Genomic DNA, 21,027 nt, shown 5'->3' with positions numbered 1-21,027 from the left:
CTCCGTCGTATTTATCGAGCGCCGACTGTGTGCGGAGCCCTCTGCCAAGCGCCCGGAAAGTCCAGTCGGGCAGCAGATAGCGACGATCCTGCCCCAGCAAGGGGCCAGATGGGGTCGGACGCGGTCCCCGTCCCCCGTGGGGCCCCGTTCTCCCGTCCCCATTCTCCAGACGAGGTCACCGGGGCCCGGGGGAGTCGAGCGACTCCCGTGTGTGTTGCAGGTGATGTGCGTCCAGATTAAATGTTTCCATGAGATCATCACCATCGGCTACAACGTCTATCACTCCTACGAGCTGCCCTGGTTCAGGACCCTCAGCTGGTAAGTGCCCCCGGGGGCCGCGGCCGGGGGGCGGGGGACCCGGGACCCCTCGCCCGAGCCCCTCGTCGGCCAGGGATTGCCCCGCTTCACTCCTGAGTTGTGCTCTCCGAGGGCTTAGCGCAGTGCTCTGCGCGGAGTCAGCGCGCGGGAGATGCCATCCAATGGATGAATGTTTCGGTAAATGCTATTTAGTATCTAGTACTAAATACACACTAAATACTCAGGAAATGCCATCGAAGGAATGGATATTTAGTATTTTGGTAAATGCTGTGTAGTACTAAATACTCAGGAAATGCCTTCGAGTGAATGAATGTTTAGTATTTCGGTAAATACTATTTTGTATTTAGTAGTAAATACTCAGGAAGTGCCATCGAAGGAATGAACGTTTAGTATTTCCGTAAATGCCGTGTAGTATCTACTACTAAATACTGGGGAAATGCCATCGAAGGAATGAAGATTTAGCATTTTGGTAAATGCTTTTTAATATTTAGTACCAAATACTCAAGAAGTGCCATCGAATGAACGAATATTTAGTATTTCGGGAAAGGCTATTTAGTATTTAGCCCTAAATACTCAGGAATTGCCATCGAATGAAGGAATGTTTAGTATTTAGGTAAATACTATTTACTCTGTAGTACTAAATACTACTCAGTACTATTTAGTATTTACCTAAATACTATTTAGGTCAATAGTATTTAGTATTTAGAATATTTAGGTTAGTATTTGTGAAGCACCTACTCTGTGCCGGGCACTGTTCTGAGCGCGGGGGGAGATACAGGGTCATCAGGTCGTTCCCACGTGAGGCTCATGGGCTTCATCCCCATTTTCCAGATGAGGTAACTGAGGCCCAGAAAAGTGAAGTGACTCGCCCACAGTCACCCAGCTGACAGGTGGCGGAGGCGGGATCGGAACCCATGACCCCTGACTCCTAAGCCCGGGCTCTTGCCACTGAGCCACGAACGCCTTCCCTTCCTATGCCCCCAACCGCTCCGTCATGTGGCTCAGTGGCAAGACCCCGGGCCGGGGAGTCAGAGGTCGTGGGTTCGAATCCCAGGCCGCCGCTTGTCAGCTGGGTGACCGTGGGCAAGTCACTTCACTTCTCTGGGCCTCAGTTCCCTCATCCGGAAAATGGGGATGAAGACCGGGAGCCCCACGTGGGACGACCTGATTGCCCCGTATCTACCCCAGCGCTTAGAGCGGTGCTCGGCACATAGTAAGCGCTTAACAGATACCAACATTAGTATTATTATTTTCATTCATTCATTCGGTCGTATCGATCGAGCGCTTACCCTGCGCAGAGCACTGCGGGAGAAGCATTGTGGCTCAGTGGCAAGAGCACGGGCTTGGGAGTCAGGGGTCGAGGCTCTTGTCTGCTGTGTGACTTTGGGCAAGTCACTTCACTTCTCTGGGCCTCAGTTCCCTCATCTGGAAAATGGGGATGGAGACTGTGAGCTCCCCGTGAGACAACCTGATGACCTCGTATCTACCTCAGCGCTTAGAACAGGGCTTGGCGCGTGGTAAGCGCTTAACAAATACCAACGTTATTAGTATTACTCAGCGCTCGGGAAAGGACGATCCAGCAGCGAGCAGTGACAGTCCCGGCCCACACCGAGCTCCCAGTCCAGAGAAAATGGTATTTGTTGAGCGCCTACTATAATAATGATAATGATAACGTTGGTATCTGTTAAGCGCTCGCTATGTGCCGAGCACCGTTCTAAGCGCCGGGGGAGATACGGGGTCATCGGGTCGTCCCACGCGAGGCTCCCGGTCTTCATCCCCGTTTTCCAGAGGAGATCACTGAGGCCCAGAGAAGTGAAGTGACTCGCCCACGGTCACCCGGCTGCCGAGGGGCAGAGCCGGGATTCGAACCCGTGACCTCTGACTCCCAAGCCCGGCCTCTTTCCACTGGGCCCCGCTGCTTCCCTACCCCAGCGCTTGGAACAGGGCTCGGCACACGGTAAGCGCTTAACAGATACCGATATTGGTTCATTCAGTGGTATTTACTGAGCGCTTACTACGTGCAGAGAGCTGTGATTATTATTACTGAGCGCTCGGGAAAGGACGATACAGCAGTGAGCAGTGACGATCCCAGCCCACACCGAGCTCACAGTCCAGAGAAAATGGTACTCGTCGAGCGCCTGCTGCGTGCGGGGCACCGTACCTAGCGCCGAGCTCACGGAAGATGGTACTCGTCGAGCGCCTGCTACGTACTAAGCGCCGGGGGGGGGGGGGGGGCGCGGGGTTATCCGAGCCAGTCGGGTCCCGGTCCCCGTCCCCGCAAGGCTCCCGCTCTCCACCCCCGTTTTCCAGACGAGGAAACCGAGGCCCGGAGGGGCTCGGCCGCGGCGCCGGGGAAATAGAGCCTAACGGGTGCCACGATCATTCTTATTTTTCTCATTTCTCCCCCTCCGCCTGGGTGGCGCGGGCAGGTACTTCCTGCTGTGTGTCAATTACTTCTTCTACGGGGAGACGGTGACGGATTACTTCTTCACGCTGGTGCAGAGGGAGGAGCCGCTGAGGATCCTCAGCCGATATCATCGCTTCATCTCCTTCGCCCTCTACCTCACCGGTCAGCGCGGGCCCGGCCCCGCGGGGAGTGGGCCGGACGCTCCCCGGCCTACCTGGCGCCCGCCTCCCCCCCCGCTCCGTGGGGGATGTGCCGAGCGCCTCGATGATGATGATGATGATGATGATGATGTTGGTATTCGTTAGGCGCTTACTAGGTGCCAGGCACCGTTCTGAGCGCCGGGGAGGATACGGGGTCATCGGGTCGTCCCCCGTGGGGCTCACAGGCTTCGTCCCCGTTTTACAGATGAGGGAACCGAGGCCCAGGGAAGCGACGTGACGCGCCCACAGTCACACAGCTGACGAGCGGCCCAGCCGGGATTCGAATAATAATAATGTCGGTACTTGTTAAGCGCTTACTCTGTGCAGAGCACCGTTCTAAGCGCCGGGGGAGATACGGGGTCATCGGGTCGTCCCACTTGGGGCGCACAGGCTTAATCCCCATTTTCCAGGTGAGGGAACCGAGGCCCAGAGAAGCGAAGTGACTCGCCCAAAGTCACACAGCTGACCAGCGGCCGAGCCGGGATTCGAACCCGTGATCTCCGACTCCCAAGCCCGGGCTCTTTCCACTGAGCCCCGCCGCTTCTAAGGGGAATACCGCTGGCATTTGTTAAGCGCTCACTAGGTGCCAGGCGCCGTTCTAAGCGCCGGAGAGGATGCGAGGTCAACGGGTCGTCCCCCGGGGGGCTCCCGGTCTTCACGATGACGACGACGTTGGTATCCGTTAAGCGCTCACTATGTGCCGAGCACCGTCCTGAGCGCCGGGGGAGACGCAGGGTCTTCGGGCCGTCCCCCGGGGGGCTCCCGGTCCCCATCCCCATTTTCCGCACGAGGGAACCGAGGCCCAGAGACGTGAAGTGACTCGCCCACGGTCACCCGGCCGCCAGGCGGCGGAGCCGGGAGTCGGACCCACGCCCCCTGACTCCCAAGCCCGGGCTCTCTCCGCCGAGCCACGCTTCATCCCCGTTTTTTCACGACGAGGCCCGGAGGAGGGAAGTGACCGGCCCAGAGTCACACGGCCGGCCGAGCGGGGATTCGGACCCACGCCCCCTGACTCCCAAGCTCGGGCTCCCGCCACCGAGCCACGTGGCTTCTCTTAGGTAGGTGGCGGGCGCCGCGCCGAGCGCCGGGTAGAGGAGCAGCGAGGCCCGGCGGAAGGAGCCCGGGCTAGGGCTTAGCAGAGCCTAACGAGTACCGACGTTATCATTTTCTATCATCGTCCTTCGGCGGGGGAAGGAACCGGGGGGTCCGGGGGAGGCGGCGGTCACTCGGGGAGACCCCCGGGCGGGGCCCGCGGCGGGAGGGGGCTCGGGCCCCCCTCCTCCGGGGAGGCCTTCCCCGACGGGGCCCTCCTCTCCCCCTCCCCCGCTCCCTCCCGCCTCGCCCTCGCGCTCGGATCTTCCCCGCGCCGCCTCCGTCCACGTCCGGCATCCCTTTGTCCAAGGTCCGTCTCCCCCCCCGGGACCGTCAGGTCGGGGCGGGCCGGGGAGGCGCCTCCCGGGCCTGTGGTGCCGGACCCGCCCCGGCGCCCGGCGCGGCGCCCCGCCTGCGGGTCTGCGGCGTCGCCCCCGGGGGAGACCGACCCGCTTCCTGTCCCTTCCGGCCCCCGCAGGGTTCTGCATGTTCGTGCTCAGCCTGGTGAAGAAACACTACCGGCTGCAGTTCTACATGGTGAGGCCGGGGGCTACTTGCTGATGGCTGCTCGACAAGGGGCGCGGCTCAGGGGAAGGAGCCCGGGCTTGGGAGGCACGGGTCGCGGGGCCGAGGCCCCGGCTCGGCCGCTCGGCGGCCGGGTGACCGCGGGCGAGTCGCTTCACTTCGCCGGGCCTCGGTTCCCTCGTCTGGAAAGTGGGGATGGAGACCGGGAGCCCCACGTGGGACGACCCGATTCCCCTGTGTCTCCCCCAGCGCTTAGAACGGTGCTCGGCACATAGTAAGCGCTTAACAGATGCCAGCGTTGTTATTATCGTCATTATTATTATTATTAATAATCGCCTCCATCCCCCTGGCCGCCGCTCACAGTTTGTCCCGTAGCCCCATAATAATGTTGGTATTCGTTCAGCGGTTACTCTGTGCAGAGCACCGTTCTAAGCGTTGTCCCACGTGGGGCTCCCAGTCTTCGTCCCCATTTGGCAGAGGAGGTCACCGAGGCCCAGAGAAGTGAAGCGACTCGCCCGCGGTCACACAGCCGACAAGCGGTGGAGCCGGGATCCGAACCCGTGACCCCGGACTCCGAAGCCCGGGCTCTTTCCGCTGCTCCTCTAAGCCTAAGCCCGGGGGGGGCGGGGCGGCCGGGGGCAGAGACCCCGAATCCCCTCCCGCCCCACGCGGTGGCCTGGGGCCCCGGGGGGGGGGGAGGGGGTCGGAGGTCGTGGGGTTCCGATCCCGGCTCCGCCACCCGCCCGCCGCCGTGTGCCCCGGGGCGGGTCGCCGCACTCGGCCGGCCCTCGGCCGGGAAGGGGGGCCGGAGAGCGCGAGGCGGGGCGGCCCGACCGCCCCGCGGCTCCCCCGGCGCCCGGAGCGGCGCCGGGCACGTGGAAAGCGCTCAGCGCGTGCCCGCGTCGTGACGACGACGATGACGGCCATTGTCTCTCCCCCCCCCCCCCCGCCTGGCCGCCGTCTCTCCCCGTCCGCGGACGTCGCCGGCCCCGTCCGCGTCCCGCAGTTCGGCTGGACCCACGTGACCCTGCTGATCGTGGTCACCCAGTCCCACCTCATCATCCACAACCTGTTCGAGGGGATGATCTGGTGAGTCGGGGGGGCGGCGGGGGGCGTCTCTCCGGTCCCCCCGGGGGGGGGGGGGGGGGGCGCCGCGGAAGGGGGTGACGCGGTGAATGGGGGGCTCGCCGGACCCCCCCCCCCCGGCCGTACCTCAGTTGGGGGGGACGGGGCTCCGCCGCTTCGCGCGGTGCTTGGCGCGCAGGAAGCGCTGAACGAGTACCGACATCATCAGGAGAAGCGGCGCGGCCCGGTGGGAAGAGCCCGGGCCGGGGAGTCAGAGGCGATGGGTTCGAACGCCGGCTCCGCCGCCTGTCAGCTGGGTGACTGCGGGCGAGTCGCCGCGCTTCTCTGGGCCTCGGTCGCCTCGTCCGTAAAATGGGGATGAAGGGCGCGAGCCCCACGTGGGACGACCCGATGACCCCGCATCTCCCCCGGCGCTTAGAACGGCGCTCGGCACATAGTAGGCGCTTAACGGATACCAACGTCGTCTCCCAGTCCGTGAGCTCGTCGTGGCCGGGAACGCGTCCGTTGTTATATTGTCCCCTCCCAAGCGTTTAGTAGGGTGCTTTGCGCGCAGTAAGCGCTCGATAAATACGACGGGGTGAATGAAGGAATGAATTCAGGTCCAGCCCACGCTCCCTAGTGCGAGAGCCGACCGGACACTAAGCGCTTAGCACGGTGCAGGCGCTTAGTACAGCGCTCTGCCCGTGGTAAGCGCTCAATAAATACGACTGAATGGACGAACCCCTCCGGGCTGGGCGGGAGAAGGGTCACTCCCCGGGTCCTTCCTTCAGTCGGACTTGCCGAGCGCTCGCCGTGCGCGGAGGACCGTGCTGAACGCTTGGGAGAGGACGATAAGACGAGAGACGGACCCGTTCCCCGCCCACGGCGGACCCACGGGGAAGCCTGCGGAATGGATGATAATATGAATGATGGGATTTATTATTAGTAGTATCATTATTATTATTATTATTAACGGTGGTATTTTTTAAGTGCTCACCGCGTGCCAGGCGGCGGATACAAGTTAATCGGTTCGGACCCCGTCCCCCTTGGGGGCTCCCGGTCTCCACCCCCATCTTCCGGATGAGGCCCCCGAGGCCCGGAGACGTCGGACGACCGGCCCGAGCTCACGCGGGGGACGGGGGGGGGGCCGGAGGCGGGATTAGAACCCGGCTCCCCCGCCTCGAAGGGGCCGTGGGCGGCGGCGGGAGGGATGGCGGGGGCGCCGGGGAGGCGCGCGGCCCCCGCCCCGCCGGCGTCGCGACCCCCTTCTCTCTCCTCCCCAGGTTCATCGTTCCCATCTCCTGCGTCATCTGTAACGACATCATGGCCTACATGTTCGGCTTCTTCTTCGGCCGCACCCCGCTCATCAAGGTCGGTGGGGAGAGACGGAGAGACGGGGGCCTCCCCGGCCTCAGTTTCCCCTCGGGCGCCTCCCCCGGGAGGGCCGTCTCGGGTCCGGGGGCCGTCGACCGGGCGAGGGTGGGCACGGGTGACGACGGCGGCGTTCGAGCGCGCCGAGCGAGCGGGGTCGGTCCCCGGCCCCCGGCCGACGGACGGGGGAGCGGCGGCGAAGTGACTCGACGATGATGCCGGTAACGGTGGCGCCCGTTGAGCGCCCACTAGGTGCCGAGCGCCGTTCCGGGCGCCGGGGGACCTACGGGGTCGGCGGACGGTCCCGCGGGGGGCTCCCGCGTCTCGGTCCCCGTTTGGACCGACGGGGTCACCGAGGCGCCGAGAGGCGACCCGCCCGAGGTCGCCCAGCGGGTGATTAGAACTCGTGACCTTCTCACTCCCGGGCTCTAGCCGCTGCGCCGCGTTGCTTCTCCCGGCGTGTGTGCGTTGGGGGCGCGGGGCGGGGAAGGCGCGTGGGATGGGGTGCCCCAGGCCTAGAGCGGCCGCCTTGCCTCAGTTTCCCCTCGTCCACTTCCTCTAGAGGCGTCGTCTCGGATCCGTGGCCCTTGCGGTTAGATCCGTGACCTCTGAGCATCCGGTGACGAGAACCGTGGTCTTCGTTAAGCGCTTACAGTGGGCCAGACGCTGTACTAGACGCTGGGGGGGATACGAGACGGACCCCCCCCCGCCGCCCCCCGGACCCCACCACGGGTGCACGGTCGCGCACGTCTCTTTAAATCGTGTAAGCGGCGTGGCTCGGGGGAGAGAGCCCGGGCCTGGGAGTCAGGGGTCGCGGGGTCGAATCCCGGATCCGCCGCCTGTCAGCTGGGGGACTCCGGGCGAGTCGCTTCGCTTCTCTGGGCCTCAGCGACCTCATCTGTCGAACGGGGATGGAGACGGTGAGCCCCACGTGGGACGACCCGATCGCCTCGTATCCCCTCCCGGCGCTTAGAACGGCGCTTTGCCCGTAGTGAGCGCCTAACAGATACCGTCGTCGTCGTCGTGGTGACTTATTCGTTCATTTACGTCCGTCTCCCCCTCGAGACCGTGAACTCCTCGTGGTCAGGGAACGTGTCTGCCGACTTCATTGAATCGTATTCTCCCAAGCGCTTACTACAGCGGCCCCGCCTAGAGCAGGCGCCCGGTAAACCGCCCGATCGAAGAGTAGACCGTGAGCACGTTGCGGGCAGGGGACGGGTCCGCTTCGTCTGTCGTACCGTGCTCTCCCCACCGCTCGGTACGGAGCCCTGCACGTGGCAAGGGCTAAACAGGACGGATCCGTCTCCCCCGATCGGACCGTGAGCCCGGCGGACGGCAGGGACCGTCTCTGTCTGTTGCCGACTTGTTCATCCCAAGCGCTCAGTGCAGCGCTCTGCACATAGTAAGCGCTCGATAGATGCTACTGAATCGAGTGAACGACGGATCCGTCGATCGACCGCGGTCTCGTTGCGGGCCGGGAGCGGGTCCGCTAATTCTGTTACGTTGTGCCCTCCCAGGCGCCTCGCACGGTGCCGTGCGCATAGGAAGCAGCGTGGCTAAGTGGAGGGAGCCCGGGCTCGGGAGTCGGAGGTCGTGGGTTCCGATCCCGCCTCCGCCACTTGTCTGCTGTGTGACCATGGGCAAGTCACTTCTCTGTGCCTCGGTCACCTCATCTGTAAAAACGGGGATTTAGAAAAGAAAAACGTGAGCCCCACGTGGGACCATCTGATGACCCTGCATCCCCCCCGGCGCTTAGAAGGGTGCTCGGCACATAGCAAGCGCTTAACGAATACCAACTGTTGTTGTTATTATCGTGGGAAGCGCTCAGTAAATACCCGGGATGGATCGGTCTTCGCACGTCCCACCGATAGGCGTCGCGGCTGGAGCCGCAGAAATGTCTCTCCCTGCCCCTTTCGTTCATTCATTCAGTTGTGTTTATTAAGCACCTTACTGCGTGCAGAGCACTGCACTGAGCGCTTGGGAGAGGACACTACAGCAGTAAAGAGTGACACCCCCTGCCCACGAAGAGCTGACAGGCCAGAGGCGGGGAGGCAGACGGGAGTAGAAATAAAGAAATGAGGGAGGACGACGTAAGCGGGTGCGGGGCCGGGATGGGGGGGACGAAGAAAGGGAGCGAGTCGGGGGGACGCGGAAGGGAGCGGGAGGAGAGAGGAGGGCCCGGTCAGGGAAGGCCTCTGGGAGGAGGTGGGCCTGCAGTAAGGCCTCGAAGGGGGTGGGAGGGATCGTGTGTGGGATTCGAGGCGGGAGGGCGTCCGGGCCGGAGGCGGGACGCGGGCCGGGGGCGGGCGGCGGGCCGGGCGAGCCGGAGGCCCGGGGAGGAGGCGGAGGAGCGCGGCGGGCGGCCCGGGGTGGAGGAGGAGGAGAGGAGGGAGGGGAGGCCGGAGGGGGCCGGGGGACGGACGGGCTTTAGAGCCGACGGGGACCGGTTTTGCTTTGTCCTCTCCCCCCGCTCCACTTGGGGGGTCGGGAGGGGAACGGAGTGGGTAGAAACGCTCCCCGCTTTCTCCTTTGCCGCCCGTCTCCCCCGTTTAGACCGTGAGCCTGTCGTGGGGCGGGGAGTGTCTCTCTCTCCTGCCGAATTGTCCATTCCAAGTGCTCTGCGCACAGTAAGCGCTCAGTAAATACCGTTGAGTGAACGAATGAGGGAAAGAGGGTAGAGAGGCCGGTGGCTGTCTCGGGGCCGGGATTTCTGACCGTCGAATCATCCAGGTGGCCGGGGTCGTTCCGTGCTCTTAGACCTAAAGGGCCCCGGAGGGAAACCCCTCGAACGTCTTTTCTGTGACCGATCAGTCGGCGGTATAGAACTGGGAGTCGGAGGTCGCGGGTTCTAATCCCGGCCCCGCCGCTTGTCAGCGGTGTGAACTTGGGCAAGTCACTTGGCTTCTCTGGGCCTCAGTTCCCTCGTCGGTCAAATGGGGATGAAGACTGGGAGCCACAGGTGGGACAACCTGATCACCTCGTATCTCCCCCAGAGCTTAGAACGGTGCTCGGCACATAGTGAGCGCTTAACGGATACCGACGTTATGCTTATTGTTATTATTGTTGAGCACTTAAACTATAGGCAGAACACTGGTCTAAGCACTTGGGAGAGGACCACAGACCGGAGTCGGTAGAAACGCTCCCTGCCCGTAACAAACTTTCAGTCTAGAGGGGGGAGGCAGATGTTGATATAACAGATAAATTACGGATAGGGACGTATCTGATGAAAAGTTGTAGTCCTGCAGAGACCAATTTCCCAGGCTCTGAGCCATTTTTTTGACTACGTGTCAAGCACTGTTCTAAGCGCTGGGGTAGGTCCAGGTTTATCAGGTCGGACCCGGTCTCTGGCCCGCGTGGGGCTCCCCGTCCAAGTAGGAGGGGGTAGGATTGAATCCCCATTTCACAGTTGAGGAAACCGGGGCCCAGAGAAGTGAAGGGACTCGCCCGAGGTCACGCAGCAAGGGATCGGCAGAGCCGGGATTAGAACCCGGGTCCTCTGGGTGCCGGGCCCGGGCTCCAGCCGCCAGGCCGTACTGCCGTTTGGGCCAGATCTAAGGGAATGGGTCTGGGCAGAAAAATCCTCTCAGCCCCACTGAGCATCACGGGGGATGAGGGGAAAGAAAGAAGCGGCGTGGCACGGACCCGGGCTTAGGAGTCAGAGGACCTGGGTTCTAATCCCGGCTCCGCCGCTTGTCTGCCGCGAGACCTTGGGCAAGCCGCTTCGCCTCGCTGCGCCTCAGTTCCCTCATCTGTAAAGTGAGGATGAAGACCGTGAGCCTCACCTGGGACAACCTGATGACCTTGTATCTACCCCAGCGCTTGGCACCTAGTGAGCGCCGAGAAAATGCCATTATTCTGCTTATAATTAATAGGCCGACATCTCTCTCCTTTGTCTCCCTCAGCTCTCCCCGAAGAAGACCTGGGAAGGCTTCATTGGAGGATTCTTTGCCACCGTGGTGTTCGGCCTGCTGGTAGGGAACGTTTCCGGCGTTCGGCGGGCGATTGCCGTGTGCCACGCACTGTGCCGAGCCCCGGGGCGGATCCCAGCCCCTGCCCAACGTGGGGCTTCTTGTCTAAGAGGCGGGAGAGCAGGAGTTAATAATAGTAATAGCGTTGGTATTTGTTAAGCGCTTACTATGTGCAGAGCACCGTTCTAAGCGCTGGGGGAGAAAAGGGTCGTCAGGTCGCCCCACCTGAGGCTCCCAGTTAATCCCCATTTTACAGATGAGGGAACCGAGGCCCAGAGGAAGTGAAGTGACTTGCCCACAGTCACCTAGCTGACAAGTGGCAGAGCCGGGATTCGAACCCATGACCCAGCAATTTTATCCCCTTTTCCCACGCGAGGGAACGGAAGCCCAGAGAGGTGAAGCGACTCGCTCGGAACAAGCGGACAGAAAGGCCGGGTTCTGATCCCTGTGCAGATGGGGAAACTGAGGCCCCGGGAGGAGAAATGATTTGGCCGGGAGTCACAGGGCAGCCAAGCGGCCGAGCCGGGACCAGGAGCCGGGGACCGAGATTCCTCGGCCGGGGGGCTTTCCACATCCCACACAAGGCCGGGGGGCTCTGGGAGAGCAACGAGAGGAAAGGGAGGGGGGAGAGAGAGGGGGAGGCCGAGGGAGAGAGAATGAGGGGGAAATGGAGGGGGAGAGAAGAGGAGAGGGAGAAGAGAAGAAGAGAATGAGAGAAATTGAGAGGAAAGTGAGGGGGGAGAGAGAATGAAAGAAAACCTAAGAGGCGGAGAGGAGACCGGACGGGGGAAGAGAAAAACGGGGAGAGAGTTTGAAAGAAAATGAGAGGGGGCGGGCAGAATGAGGCAGAAGATGAGAGATTGAGAGAAAGGGAGGGGAACGAGAATGAGAGAAGAGGAGAGAAAATGAGACAGAAAAAGAGTTTGAGAGAAAAGGTGAGGGAGGGAAAGAATGAGAGGGAAATTGAGGGAGATTTAGAGAAAATGAGAGACAGAGAGAGAGGAGAGAAAGAATATGAGGGGGAGAAAGAAAATGAGATGAGAATGAGGGGATGAGAATGAGAAAACGAGAGAGGAGAGAAAGTAAGAGAGAAAAAGAGATTAAAAGAAAAGGTGAGAGGGAGAAAGAATGAGAGAAAATGAGGGAGATTTAGTGGAGAAAATGAGACAGTGAGAGAAAATGAGGGCGATTTTAGAGAAGATGAGAGACAGAAAAAGAGGGGAAGAGAATGAGAGTATGCGAGCGGGAGAAAGAGACAGAAAATGAGGAGAGAGTGAGAGAATGAGGGGACGAGAAGAGGAGAAAATGAGAGAGTGAGAGAAAACGAGAGGAGAAAATAAGACAGAAAAAGAGATTGAGAGAAAAGGCGAGGAGGAGAGAGAGAGAAAATGAGGGAGATTTAGAGAAAATGAGAGAGCAAAAGAAGGGGAGAGAATGTGAGAAGGTTAGGGTGATTTAGAGGAGAGTTGAGAGACTAAGTGAAAAAGAGGGGGGAGAGAACGAGAGAATACGAGAGGGGGAGAAAGAAAATGAAGGGAGATCGAGAGAATGAGAGAAAATGATAGGACAACATTTTGAGAGAGAATGGAGAGAAAATGAGGAATATTTAGGGAAAATGAGAGACCGAGAGAAAAACGGGAAGAAAATGAGGGCAATCTAAAGGAGAAAATGAGAGACTGAAAAAAAGGAGAGAATGAGAGGATATGAGGGGGAGAAAGAGACAGAAAATGAGAGAGCGAGAGGGGAGGAGAATAGAAGAAAATGAGGAGGTGAGAAAATAAGACAAAGATTGAGAGAAAATGTGAGGGGGAGAGAAAAAGAGCAAAAGAGGGGGAGAGAATGAGAGGATATGAGGGGGAGAAAGAGACAGAGAATGAGAGAAAATGAGAAATAGAAAATGAGAGGAGGAGAGGAAATAAGACAGAAAAAGAGATGGAGAGAGAATGAGCGAAAACGAGAGTGAGAGAATGAGAGAAAATAGGGCGATTTAGAGGAGAAAATGAGAGACCGAGAGAAAAAGAGACGGGGAGAGAATGAGAGAATATGAGGGGGGAGAAAGAGAATGACGGGGGCAGAAATCGAGAGAGGGACAAACAACGAGAGGGAGAGAGAATGAGAGAGGGACAGAAAATGAGAGATCGAGAGCAAGAGAGAGGGGCGTTCATTGAGGGGGGAGAGAATGAAAGAGAAAATGAGAGATGAGGGGTGAGAGAATGAACGAGAAGAAGAACCACGTGAAGTTGTTTCTCTTGACCTGGACCTTCTCTGTGTCCTCCCTCCCTCCCCATTTTTGTCGTCGTCCTCCTCCCTCTCCCTGTCCTGGCCCTCGCCTTCCTCCTCCTCCTCTCGGCCCCGCCCGCATCCTTCCCTTCCTCCCGGGCCTCATCCCCGTCCGCCCGCTCCTTCTGGGCCTCCCCCATCGTGGTCCTCCTGGGCCTCATCCCCGTCTTCCTGGGCCTCCCGGCCCTCCCCCTCCGTCCCCGCTGCCCCCCGTCCTCCCCGAACGCCGTCCCCCCGCGGCAGTTGTCGTACGTCATGTCCGGGTACCGGTGCTTCATCTGCCCGGTGGAGTACAACAGCGATACCAACAGCTTCACGGTGGACTGCGAGCCTTCCCAGCTCTTCCGCCTGCACGACTACAGCCTCCCGGCCGGCCTCCGCACCCTCGTCGGACGGGTACGGCCGGGGCGCCCTCCCCCCTCGGGAGGGCCTGGCGGCCGGGTCCCGTCCCCTGCGAGGGTACGGGGAGCGGGGCCCGTCGTCCCCGGAGGGCTCCCGGGGCGGGCGCGGGGGACCCAGAGAGACCGCGACCCGGCGCCGCGCCCGCGGGCGGCGGGCTGCGGCCGGGACCGGTCGGGGCGACGGGAGGCGGCCGGAGGGAGCCTCCCCTCCGTCCCGCCGCCCTCTCGACGCCCCGTCCCCACGTCCGCCCTGTCCTTCCGTCCCTCCCCGCAGGAGACGGTGCGGATGTACCCCTTCCAGATCCACAGCGTCGCCCTGTCCACCTTCGCCTCTCTCATCGGGCCCTTCGGAGGGTTCTTCGCCAGCGGCTTCAAGCGGGCCTTCAAGATCAAAGTAGGGGGCCGCCTCTCCCCTCTCCGCCTCCTCCGCCTTCCTCCCTTTCCTCCCTTTCCTCCCCTTCCTCCTCCTCTCCCCCTGCCCACCGGGGCGTCGACCGGCCGGGCGCCGGGCGCCGGTGGCGGGGCGTCATACTACCGTCGGTATCTGTTCAGCGCTTCCTGTGTGCCGAGCGCCGTTCTGAGCGCCGGGGGAGATGCGGGGTCATCGGGTCGTCCCACGTGGGGCTCACGCTTCTTCAGCCCCGTTTCGCGGACGAGGCGAGCGAGGCCGAGGCCCGCCCCGCGGTCACACGGCGCACAGGTGGCGGAGCCGGGATCGGAACCCACGACCTCCGACTCCCCGGCCCGGGCTCTCGCCGCCGGGCCGGACTCCGTTCTGTCTGCCCGCCGGCGGGATCCGAGGGGAGGGCGGTCCGCGCGGCCGGCCTCCGGTCGGGCCAGCGGCGGGGGACGGCCACCCTCCCTGACCTCGGGGAGCCGCCGTCTCACTACCGTGCGCTGAGCACTGTACCGAACAGCGGGGAGAGCCCCGGAGGGGCGGCGGACGCGACCCCCGCCCCCTTGGACCTCCCTCTCCGCTGCGTGCCGACCACCGGGCCCGACGCCGGGGAGGGACCGTAGAGGCGTGGGACCCGATCCCTGTCCTCGAGGGGCGAGTTCCGCCGTGCGGCGTATTAAACGCCGGGGGGAGCACCGTAGAGTTCATCCGGTCGTATTTATCGAGCGCTTACTGGGCGCAGAGCGCTGTACCGAGCGCTCGGAGAGTTCAGTTGGGCAACGGAGAGGGACGATCCCTGCCCGACGACGGGCTCGCGGCCTAGAATTAAGACGTCATCCCCGGCCGCGGGGAGCTAATACTCTGCTCTCGCCGGCGGGGCGCCGTACTGAGCGCCGGGAAGAGAGCCGCGGAGTCGACGGACGGGATGCCCCGTCCCCGAGGAGCTCCCAGTCCAGCCAGGGAGGCAGATGCCGCTGTGGATTTTCGGCGGGGGGATGCAGGAGCGTGGGAAGAGACGACGCGGTAACGACGGTGCCGCTCACTGGGTGCCGACCGCGTGCCAAGCCCCGTTCCGAGCGCGGAGGTAGACGCGGAGTAATCGGGGCGGACGCGGCCCCCGCCCCACGGGGGGCTCTCGGTCTTAACGTCCGTTTTGCGGATGAGGGGGCGCCGCGACCTGACTTAGCCGAGGTGTCACGGCGGTCGAGTGGCGGGGCCGCGTCGATGAGCCGGGGGCAGAGCGGGAGAGGGAAGCAGCGCGGCTCGGCGGAAAGAGCCCGGGCTTGGGAGTCCGAGGTCACGGGTTCGGATCCCGGCTCCGCCCCCGGGCCGCCGTGGGACCGTGGGCGGGCCGCGTCACTTCTCCGGCCCTCAGCGACCTCCTCTGTCAAACGGGGATTGACCGTGAGCCTCCCGTGGGACGACCCGATGACCCTGTATCTCCCCCGGCGCTCGGACCGGTGCTCTGCGCGTAGTGAGCGCTTAACGGATACCCACATTATTATTCCCTCACCGCGCGCCACCCGAAATGCCGGCCGGGCCGCGCCGCGGGGCCCCACGGGTCGGCGGGTCGAGCGACGGCGCGCTGAGCTCGCGTCTCCCGGCAGGACTTCGCCAACACCATCCCCGGCCACGGGGGCATCATGGATCGCTTCGACTGCCAGTACCTCATGGCCACCTTCGTCAACGTCTACATCGCCAGCTTCATCAGGTACCGCTCCGCGCCCCCGGCCCCCGGCGGCGTAACCCCCCGCACGCAGCACCCCCTCGCACGCTCCCGACGGCCTCCCCGGAACGATGATAATTTCGGGACCGGTTAAGCGCTTACTCTCTGCCAGGCGCCGTACGGAGCGCCGGGGTGGATCCGAGCCCGACGGGTTGGACGCGGTCCCCGACCCGTTCTATAGATGAGGCGACCGAGGCCCGGGGAAGCGATGCGACTGGCCCAAGGACAGCGGACCCGTGGCGCGGAGCCGGGATCAGAACCCGGGACCTGCCCGCTCCCGGGCCCGGCTCTAGCCACTAGGCCACCCACCCCCTGGCCCCGGCTCCCTGCTGGGAAGCAGGGTGACCCGGTGGGTAGAGCCCGGGCCCGGGAGCTAGAGGAGCGGGGTTCCGATCCCGGCTCCGCCACTCGGTGATTTTTTAGGCACTCACCGTGTGCCAAGCGCCGTACTCAGCCCCGCGCTCTGTCCACTAGGCAGTGCTGCTTCTCTAAGAGTAGTTGACTGACTCGACCGAGGTCACCCAGAGAAGCAGCGCGGCTCAGCGGAAAGAGCCCGGGCTTTGGAGTCAGAGGTCATGGGTTCGGATCCCGGCTCTGCCGCGCGTCAGCCGTGGGACCGTGGCCGCGTCGCTTCGCTTCTCGGTGCCTCGGTGACCTCGCGTGTAAAATGGCGGTTGACCGTGGGACGACCCGACGACCCTGTGTCTACCCCAGCGCTTAGCGCGGTGCTCCGCACATAAGTAAGCGCTTAACAAATACCGACGTTATTATTCTTATTACGTAGCAGGCGAGGGGCGGAGCCGGGACGAGAACCCAGGACCTTCCGCCTCCCAGGCCCGGGCTCGATCCGCTGGGCCCTGCCGCTTGTCCTAGATGGAAGATTCATTCGTTCGCTCATTCAGTCGTATTTATTGAGCGCTTACTGTGTGCAGAGCCTTGTGCTGAGCGCTCGGGAGAGGACAGCACGACGGCGAACGGACGCGTTCCCCATTTTAGACCGTGAGCCCGTCAGAGGGCAGGGACCGTCTCTATCTGTTGCCGATTCGTCCATTCCAAGCGCTCAGTCCGGTGCTCTGCACAATAGTGAGCGCTCAGTAAATACGACTGGATGAACGCAGTGAGCTGACGGTCTCGAGACGGGGAGGCAGACATGAAGAGAAATAAATAAACCACAGAGATGGGCTTGGAAAGGGGGGGAGCAAAAAAGGGAGGAAGTCCGGGTGGCGCAGAAGGGAGCGGGAGAAGAGAGCAGCGAGGGCCCCGGGCTTGGGAGCCGGAGGTCGTGGGTTCTAATCCCGCCTCCGCCGCTTGTCTGCCGTGGGACCTCGGGCGGGTCGCTTCACTTCTCTGGGCCTCGGTGCCCTCATCTGGAGAAGGGGCACCGAGGCCGGGAGCCCCACGCGGGACAGCCCGGTGACCTCGTATCTACCCCAGTGCTCGGCACGCAGTAAGCGCTTAACGGATACCATCGTTATTAGAAGAGGAGAGGAGGGACGTAGTCGGGGAAGGCCTCCCGGAGGAGACGGAGGAGAGGGAGAGCGGTCATCTGGGGGATTCGAGGAGGGAGGGCGTTCCGGGCCAGGGGCGGCGGGCCGCGGGCCGGGGGCGGGCGGCGGGCCGGGCGAGCCGGAGGCCCGGGGGCGGGGGGGGGGGACGGAGCGGCGGCGGGTCGGGACGGGCCCCGGACCCCTCACCCTTTCCCCCTCCGGCTTCCGCCGCAGGGGCCCCAACGCCAGCAAGCTGATCCAGCAGGTCCTCACCCTGCGGCCCGAGCAGCAGCTGCACATCTTCGCCACCCTCAAGGCCCACCTGCTGGACAAGGGCGTGCTGGGAGCCCAGCCCGAGGACGAGGGCCGCCACTGAGCCGGCCGGCCGGTCGCCCCCGGCCCCCCCCGGCCTCCTCCCCTCCTCCCCGAGCCGCCCCCGCGTCCCCGCGTGTCCGCGCGGGCCCAGGCGGGCGAGGGAATCCCCAGCTTCCGGGCGGAGAGGAGTCCCGGGGGGGGGGGGGCGGAGGCGTCGGGGAAGAGAGTTTTCCGGCGGCCGGGAAGACCCGGATGGGGGGGAGACCCCGCCCGGGGGGCTTCGGGGACCCTCCTCCTCGGTCGGGTCCGACCCCCGATCCGCTGTCCGTCCTCCCCCTCCCCCCCCCCCGTCCCGCTCTTCCGCTCCGGTTCGCCCGCGAAGGCCGAGGCGGAGACCGACCGGAGCTCCGGCTCTCAAGCACCTTCGGAACGTTAGCCTCTCCCTCGGGAGCCCTCCCCGGGAAGAAGAAGAAGAAGAAGAAGAAGAAGAAGAGCCGCCTCCTATTATGGTTTCACCTCGGCGTCACTTCATCCGCGAAAAGCATCGTGGTTTTTTTTTTCCGGGGCGGGGAAGTGGTGTATTTGCGTGTGCGCGCGTGCGTTTTTTTCGTTTCTCTTTATAAGGCTCCGAGGTCGAAAAGCGGGGTGTGATAAAGTGGGCTAGAAGTCGTCCCGGCAGTATCTCACCAAGGACGCCGGAGAGCGGAAGGAGACGGCCGAATCCGGCCGTCCGACGTCCGGCGGGAACGCCGGCCGAAGGAGCCCCCGGGGCCCGGGGCCGGACTCGGACGGAGGACCCGGCCTCACGGGCCCCGCTTTGCGAAAGCTGTAGATTCGGGGCTGCCGGAAACTTCCCCCGTCTCCCCTCCTCCGGCAGGAGAGACCTTTCCTCCCCCCGTCCCTCCCCTCTACCCGCCCCGGCTTAAGTTATTCATTCTCCTGTGGCACTAAGGGATGCAAATCGCCGTTAATCGAAATCGTAGACGCCCCCACCGGGGTTTAGAACCGTTCGCCGCTTAGGGCGCGAGTCCTCGGTGATGTCGTCTGACGTATGTTGTATTTTACGGGGACCGTGACCAATTTCCTCCTTCCCCCCACCTTATTTTGTTTTCGTGTTAATTTTAAGCTGTGATGTATTCCGTCCTTCCTCCCGTCTCGGGGGCGAAGCGAACTCTGCGCGGGGCGTCGGAGCGGGGGGGGGGTTCGGAGACCCCGGGGCGTTTTCCGGCCCCGGGCCGTGAGCGGCGGCCGCGACGGAGCGGCTGGGACGGGGGTGGATGGGGAAGGGGCCCGGGGAGACCGTCCCGGACGCGCCCTCGGCGTCCTCCGCGGCCGTCGGAGGTGGAAGCGGGCTCCCGCGGCCGGGAACCCCCCGGCCGTCCGGTGGCGACTCCCCAAGCCGGGGCCGTCCGCCTCCTCGTCCGGAGGGGACGCCGGCGGGAGGGGGAGCGGCCGGCCGCCCGGAGAGAAGAGCCGGGGGGAGTCGGCGTCGACGAGCGGACCGTTCAGAAGAGAGGCCCCCCCGAAAGCCGCAGGGAGACGTCTCGGGATCGGGAACGTGGGCGCGCCCGGCCCGGAGCCCGAAACGGAGGCCGCAGCCACCGGTTCCGCGGCGAAGCGCCGCGCCGGTCGCCCGGCGTCCGCTTCGGCCCGCCCGGCCGCCCGGGCCCGGAAGACGTACCCCGAAACGGGACGGTCCCCCCACCGCCTTCGTCTGCAGATGCTCAGCTTCGGCCCGGACGCGGACGCCCCCGACGCTCCTTCCGCCCCTCGTCGCCTTCGAGCCGCTTTTCCCCACCCGCCCGTGGCGAGGGAGCGGGGAAAGTAAGCCCGCGGGTCGGAATCCAAAACGGATGGGAAGCCGGGAAGCCGTCCCCGTCCCCGTGAGGGTCGGGGAGCCCGGGGGCGGCGCAACGGCGGACGCGGGTGACCCCGGTGCTCGGAGACGGCGTCTCCCCGCGGGGAAGCGTGGCTTCCCTAGGGAGGGGTGAAGTCCGGCGGCCCCAGAGCCCCGCGGCCCCCGAGGCCTCCGGCTTGAGGTCGGCGCCGAGGGGATGGGAGACGTCCGGCTCGGTTCCGACTCTTCCCCCCCCCCCCATCCCCGTCACTCCCGTCCCTCTCCCCCACCCTAGAAGGACGGTGGGCGCGAAGCGGATCGCTTCGGGGGGAGCTCGGCTCCGTCGTCCCCGTTCCTACGCCGTGGTCGGATCTGCTCAGCGGGGAGATCCACCGGCGGGGTGTGCGCGCGTCGAGGGTCTTGGGAGGGTGCGGATCCCACACGCTCTTTTTCAAAAAAAAAAAGAGGGGGAAAAGCCAAAACGGAAGGGTAGAATCGGAGGACGTTCGAGTCGGGGGGCTTCACAGGCGTCACGATCCCTCCCCCCCCCCCCCCCAGCCCTTACGTATCGCTCGGGAGCGGTGAAGGTGCCGGGTGTCGGAGGTCCGGCGGCAGATGAGTTTTTTAAAAACGATGGAATCGAGTATTCGAGAAAAGTACCGCCCGTTATCGAGGATATCATTAAGAGCGTTATTGCCGTTTCTGTGATTTTAACAACAATAAACCTTTCAACCCCACGTCCGGAACGGGCCCGATGGAGGCACTGCCCTTGGTGTGTCATTCGGTCGTATGGACCGAGCGCTTACCGGTGTGCGGAGCACTGGACTGAACGCTTGGGAGGGGAGAGCGCGGCAGCGAGCCGACAGTCCGGGGGGGGGGGGGGGGCGGGGAGAGGGACAGTAAGAGAAACAGAGGAATGATGGATGTGGACATAAGGTGGTGTGGGGCTGGGCAAGGGGGGGAAGAGAAAAGGGAGCGAGTCGAGGTGACGCGGAAGGGACGGGGAGGCGAGGAGAAGGGGGCTCAGTCGGGGAAGGCCTCCCGGAGGAGGTGGGCCTTCAGTGAGGTTTGAAAGCGGCGGGAGAGGGATCGTGGGTGGGATTTGAGGAGGGAGGGCGTCCGGGCCAGAGGCGGGACGCAGGCCGCGGTCGACGGGCCGGGCGAGCCGGAGGCCCGGGGAGGAGGTGATGGCCGGCAGGGGAGCGGAGGGTGCGGCCCGGGATGGAGGAGAGGAGAGAGGGGAGGGAAGAGGGGGCCGGGGGATGGACGGGCTTTAAACCCACAGGCGAGGGGTTTCTGTTCGACGGGGAGGCGGCCGGGCGGCCGCTGGAGATTTCCGAGGACCGGGCCGACCCGAACGTTTTTGAGGGAAAATGCCGCGGCGGCAGACCGGAGCCCGGACCGCGGTGGGGAGGGCCGGGAGGCCGGGAGGTCAAGCCGGGAGGCCGATACTCGACGTCGTCGGTGTCGGTTGAGCGCTTACTACGTGCAGAGCGCCGTTCTAAGCGCCGGGGGAGATAACGGGGCCGTCGGGTTGACGCGGCCATCCGGGGGCCGGGACCGAGCGTGAACCTGCCCGGGCCCTGACGGCTTCCAGGGGCGACGGGCCCGTCGCGGGCAGCCGGTGGAGGCCGGAGG

The 21,027-nt window shown here is 63.8% G+C and overlaps 1 protein-coding gene across 1 annotated transcript in view; it reads left to right on the top strand.

The window, feature by feature from the left end:
• Positions 1-20,135, top strand: part of CDS2 (CDP-diacylglycerol synthase 2) — a 38,574-nt gene extending 18,439 nt beyond the window's left edge. The window contains exons 4-13 of the mRNA XM_029065832.2: positions 221-318; positions 2,748-2,887; positions 4,496-4,554; positions 5,549-5,631; positions 6,891-6,978; positions 10,881-10,949; positions 13,470-13,622; positions 13,902-14,021; positions 15,632-15,735; positions 17,472-20,135. Coding sequence (XP_028921665.1) covers positions 221-318; positions 2,748-2,887; positions 4,496-4,554; positions 5,549-5,631; positions 6,891-6,978; positions 10,881-10,949; positions 13,470-13,622; positions 13,902-14,021; positions 15,632-15,735; positions 17,472-17,613 — 1,056 coding nt within the window. The 3' untranslated portion in view covers positions 17,614-20,135. The remainder of the gene's footprint in view (positions 1-220; positions 319-2,747; positions 2,888-4,495; positions 4,555-5,548; positions 5,632-6,890; positions 6,979-10,880; positions 10,950-13,469; positions 13,623-13,901; positions 14,022-15,631; positions 15,736-17,471) is intronic.
• Positions 20,136-21,027: the final 892 nt, after the last annotated feature.

The sequence above is a fragment of the Ornithorhynchus anatinus genome, chromosome 5 (genome assembly GCF_004115215.2).
Source record: "Ornithorhynchus anatinus isolate Pmale09 chromosome 5, mOrnAna1.pri.v4, whole genome shotgun sequence".
In the NCBI taxonomy this organism is placed as follows: Eukaryota; Metazoa; Chordata; class Mammalia; order Monotremata; family Ornithorhynchidae; genus Ornithorhynchus; species Ornithorhynchus anatinus.
Note: the sequence above shows the minus strand (reverse complement) of the source record. Positions and strands in the feature narration are given on the sequence as shown.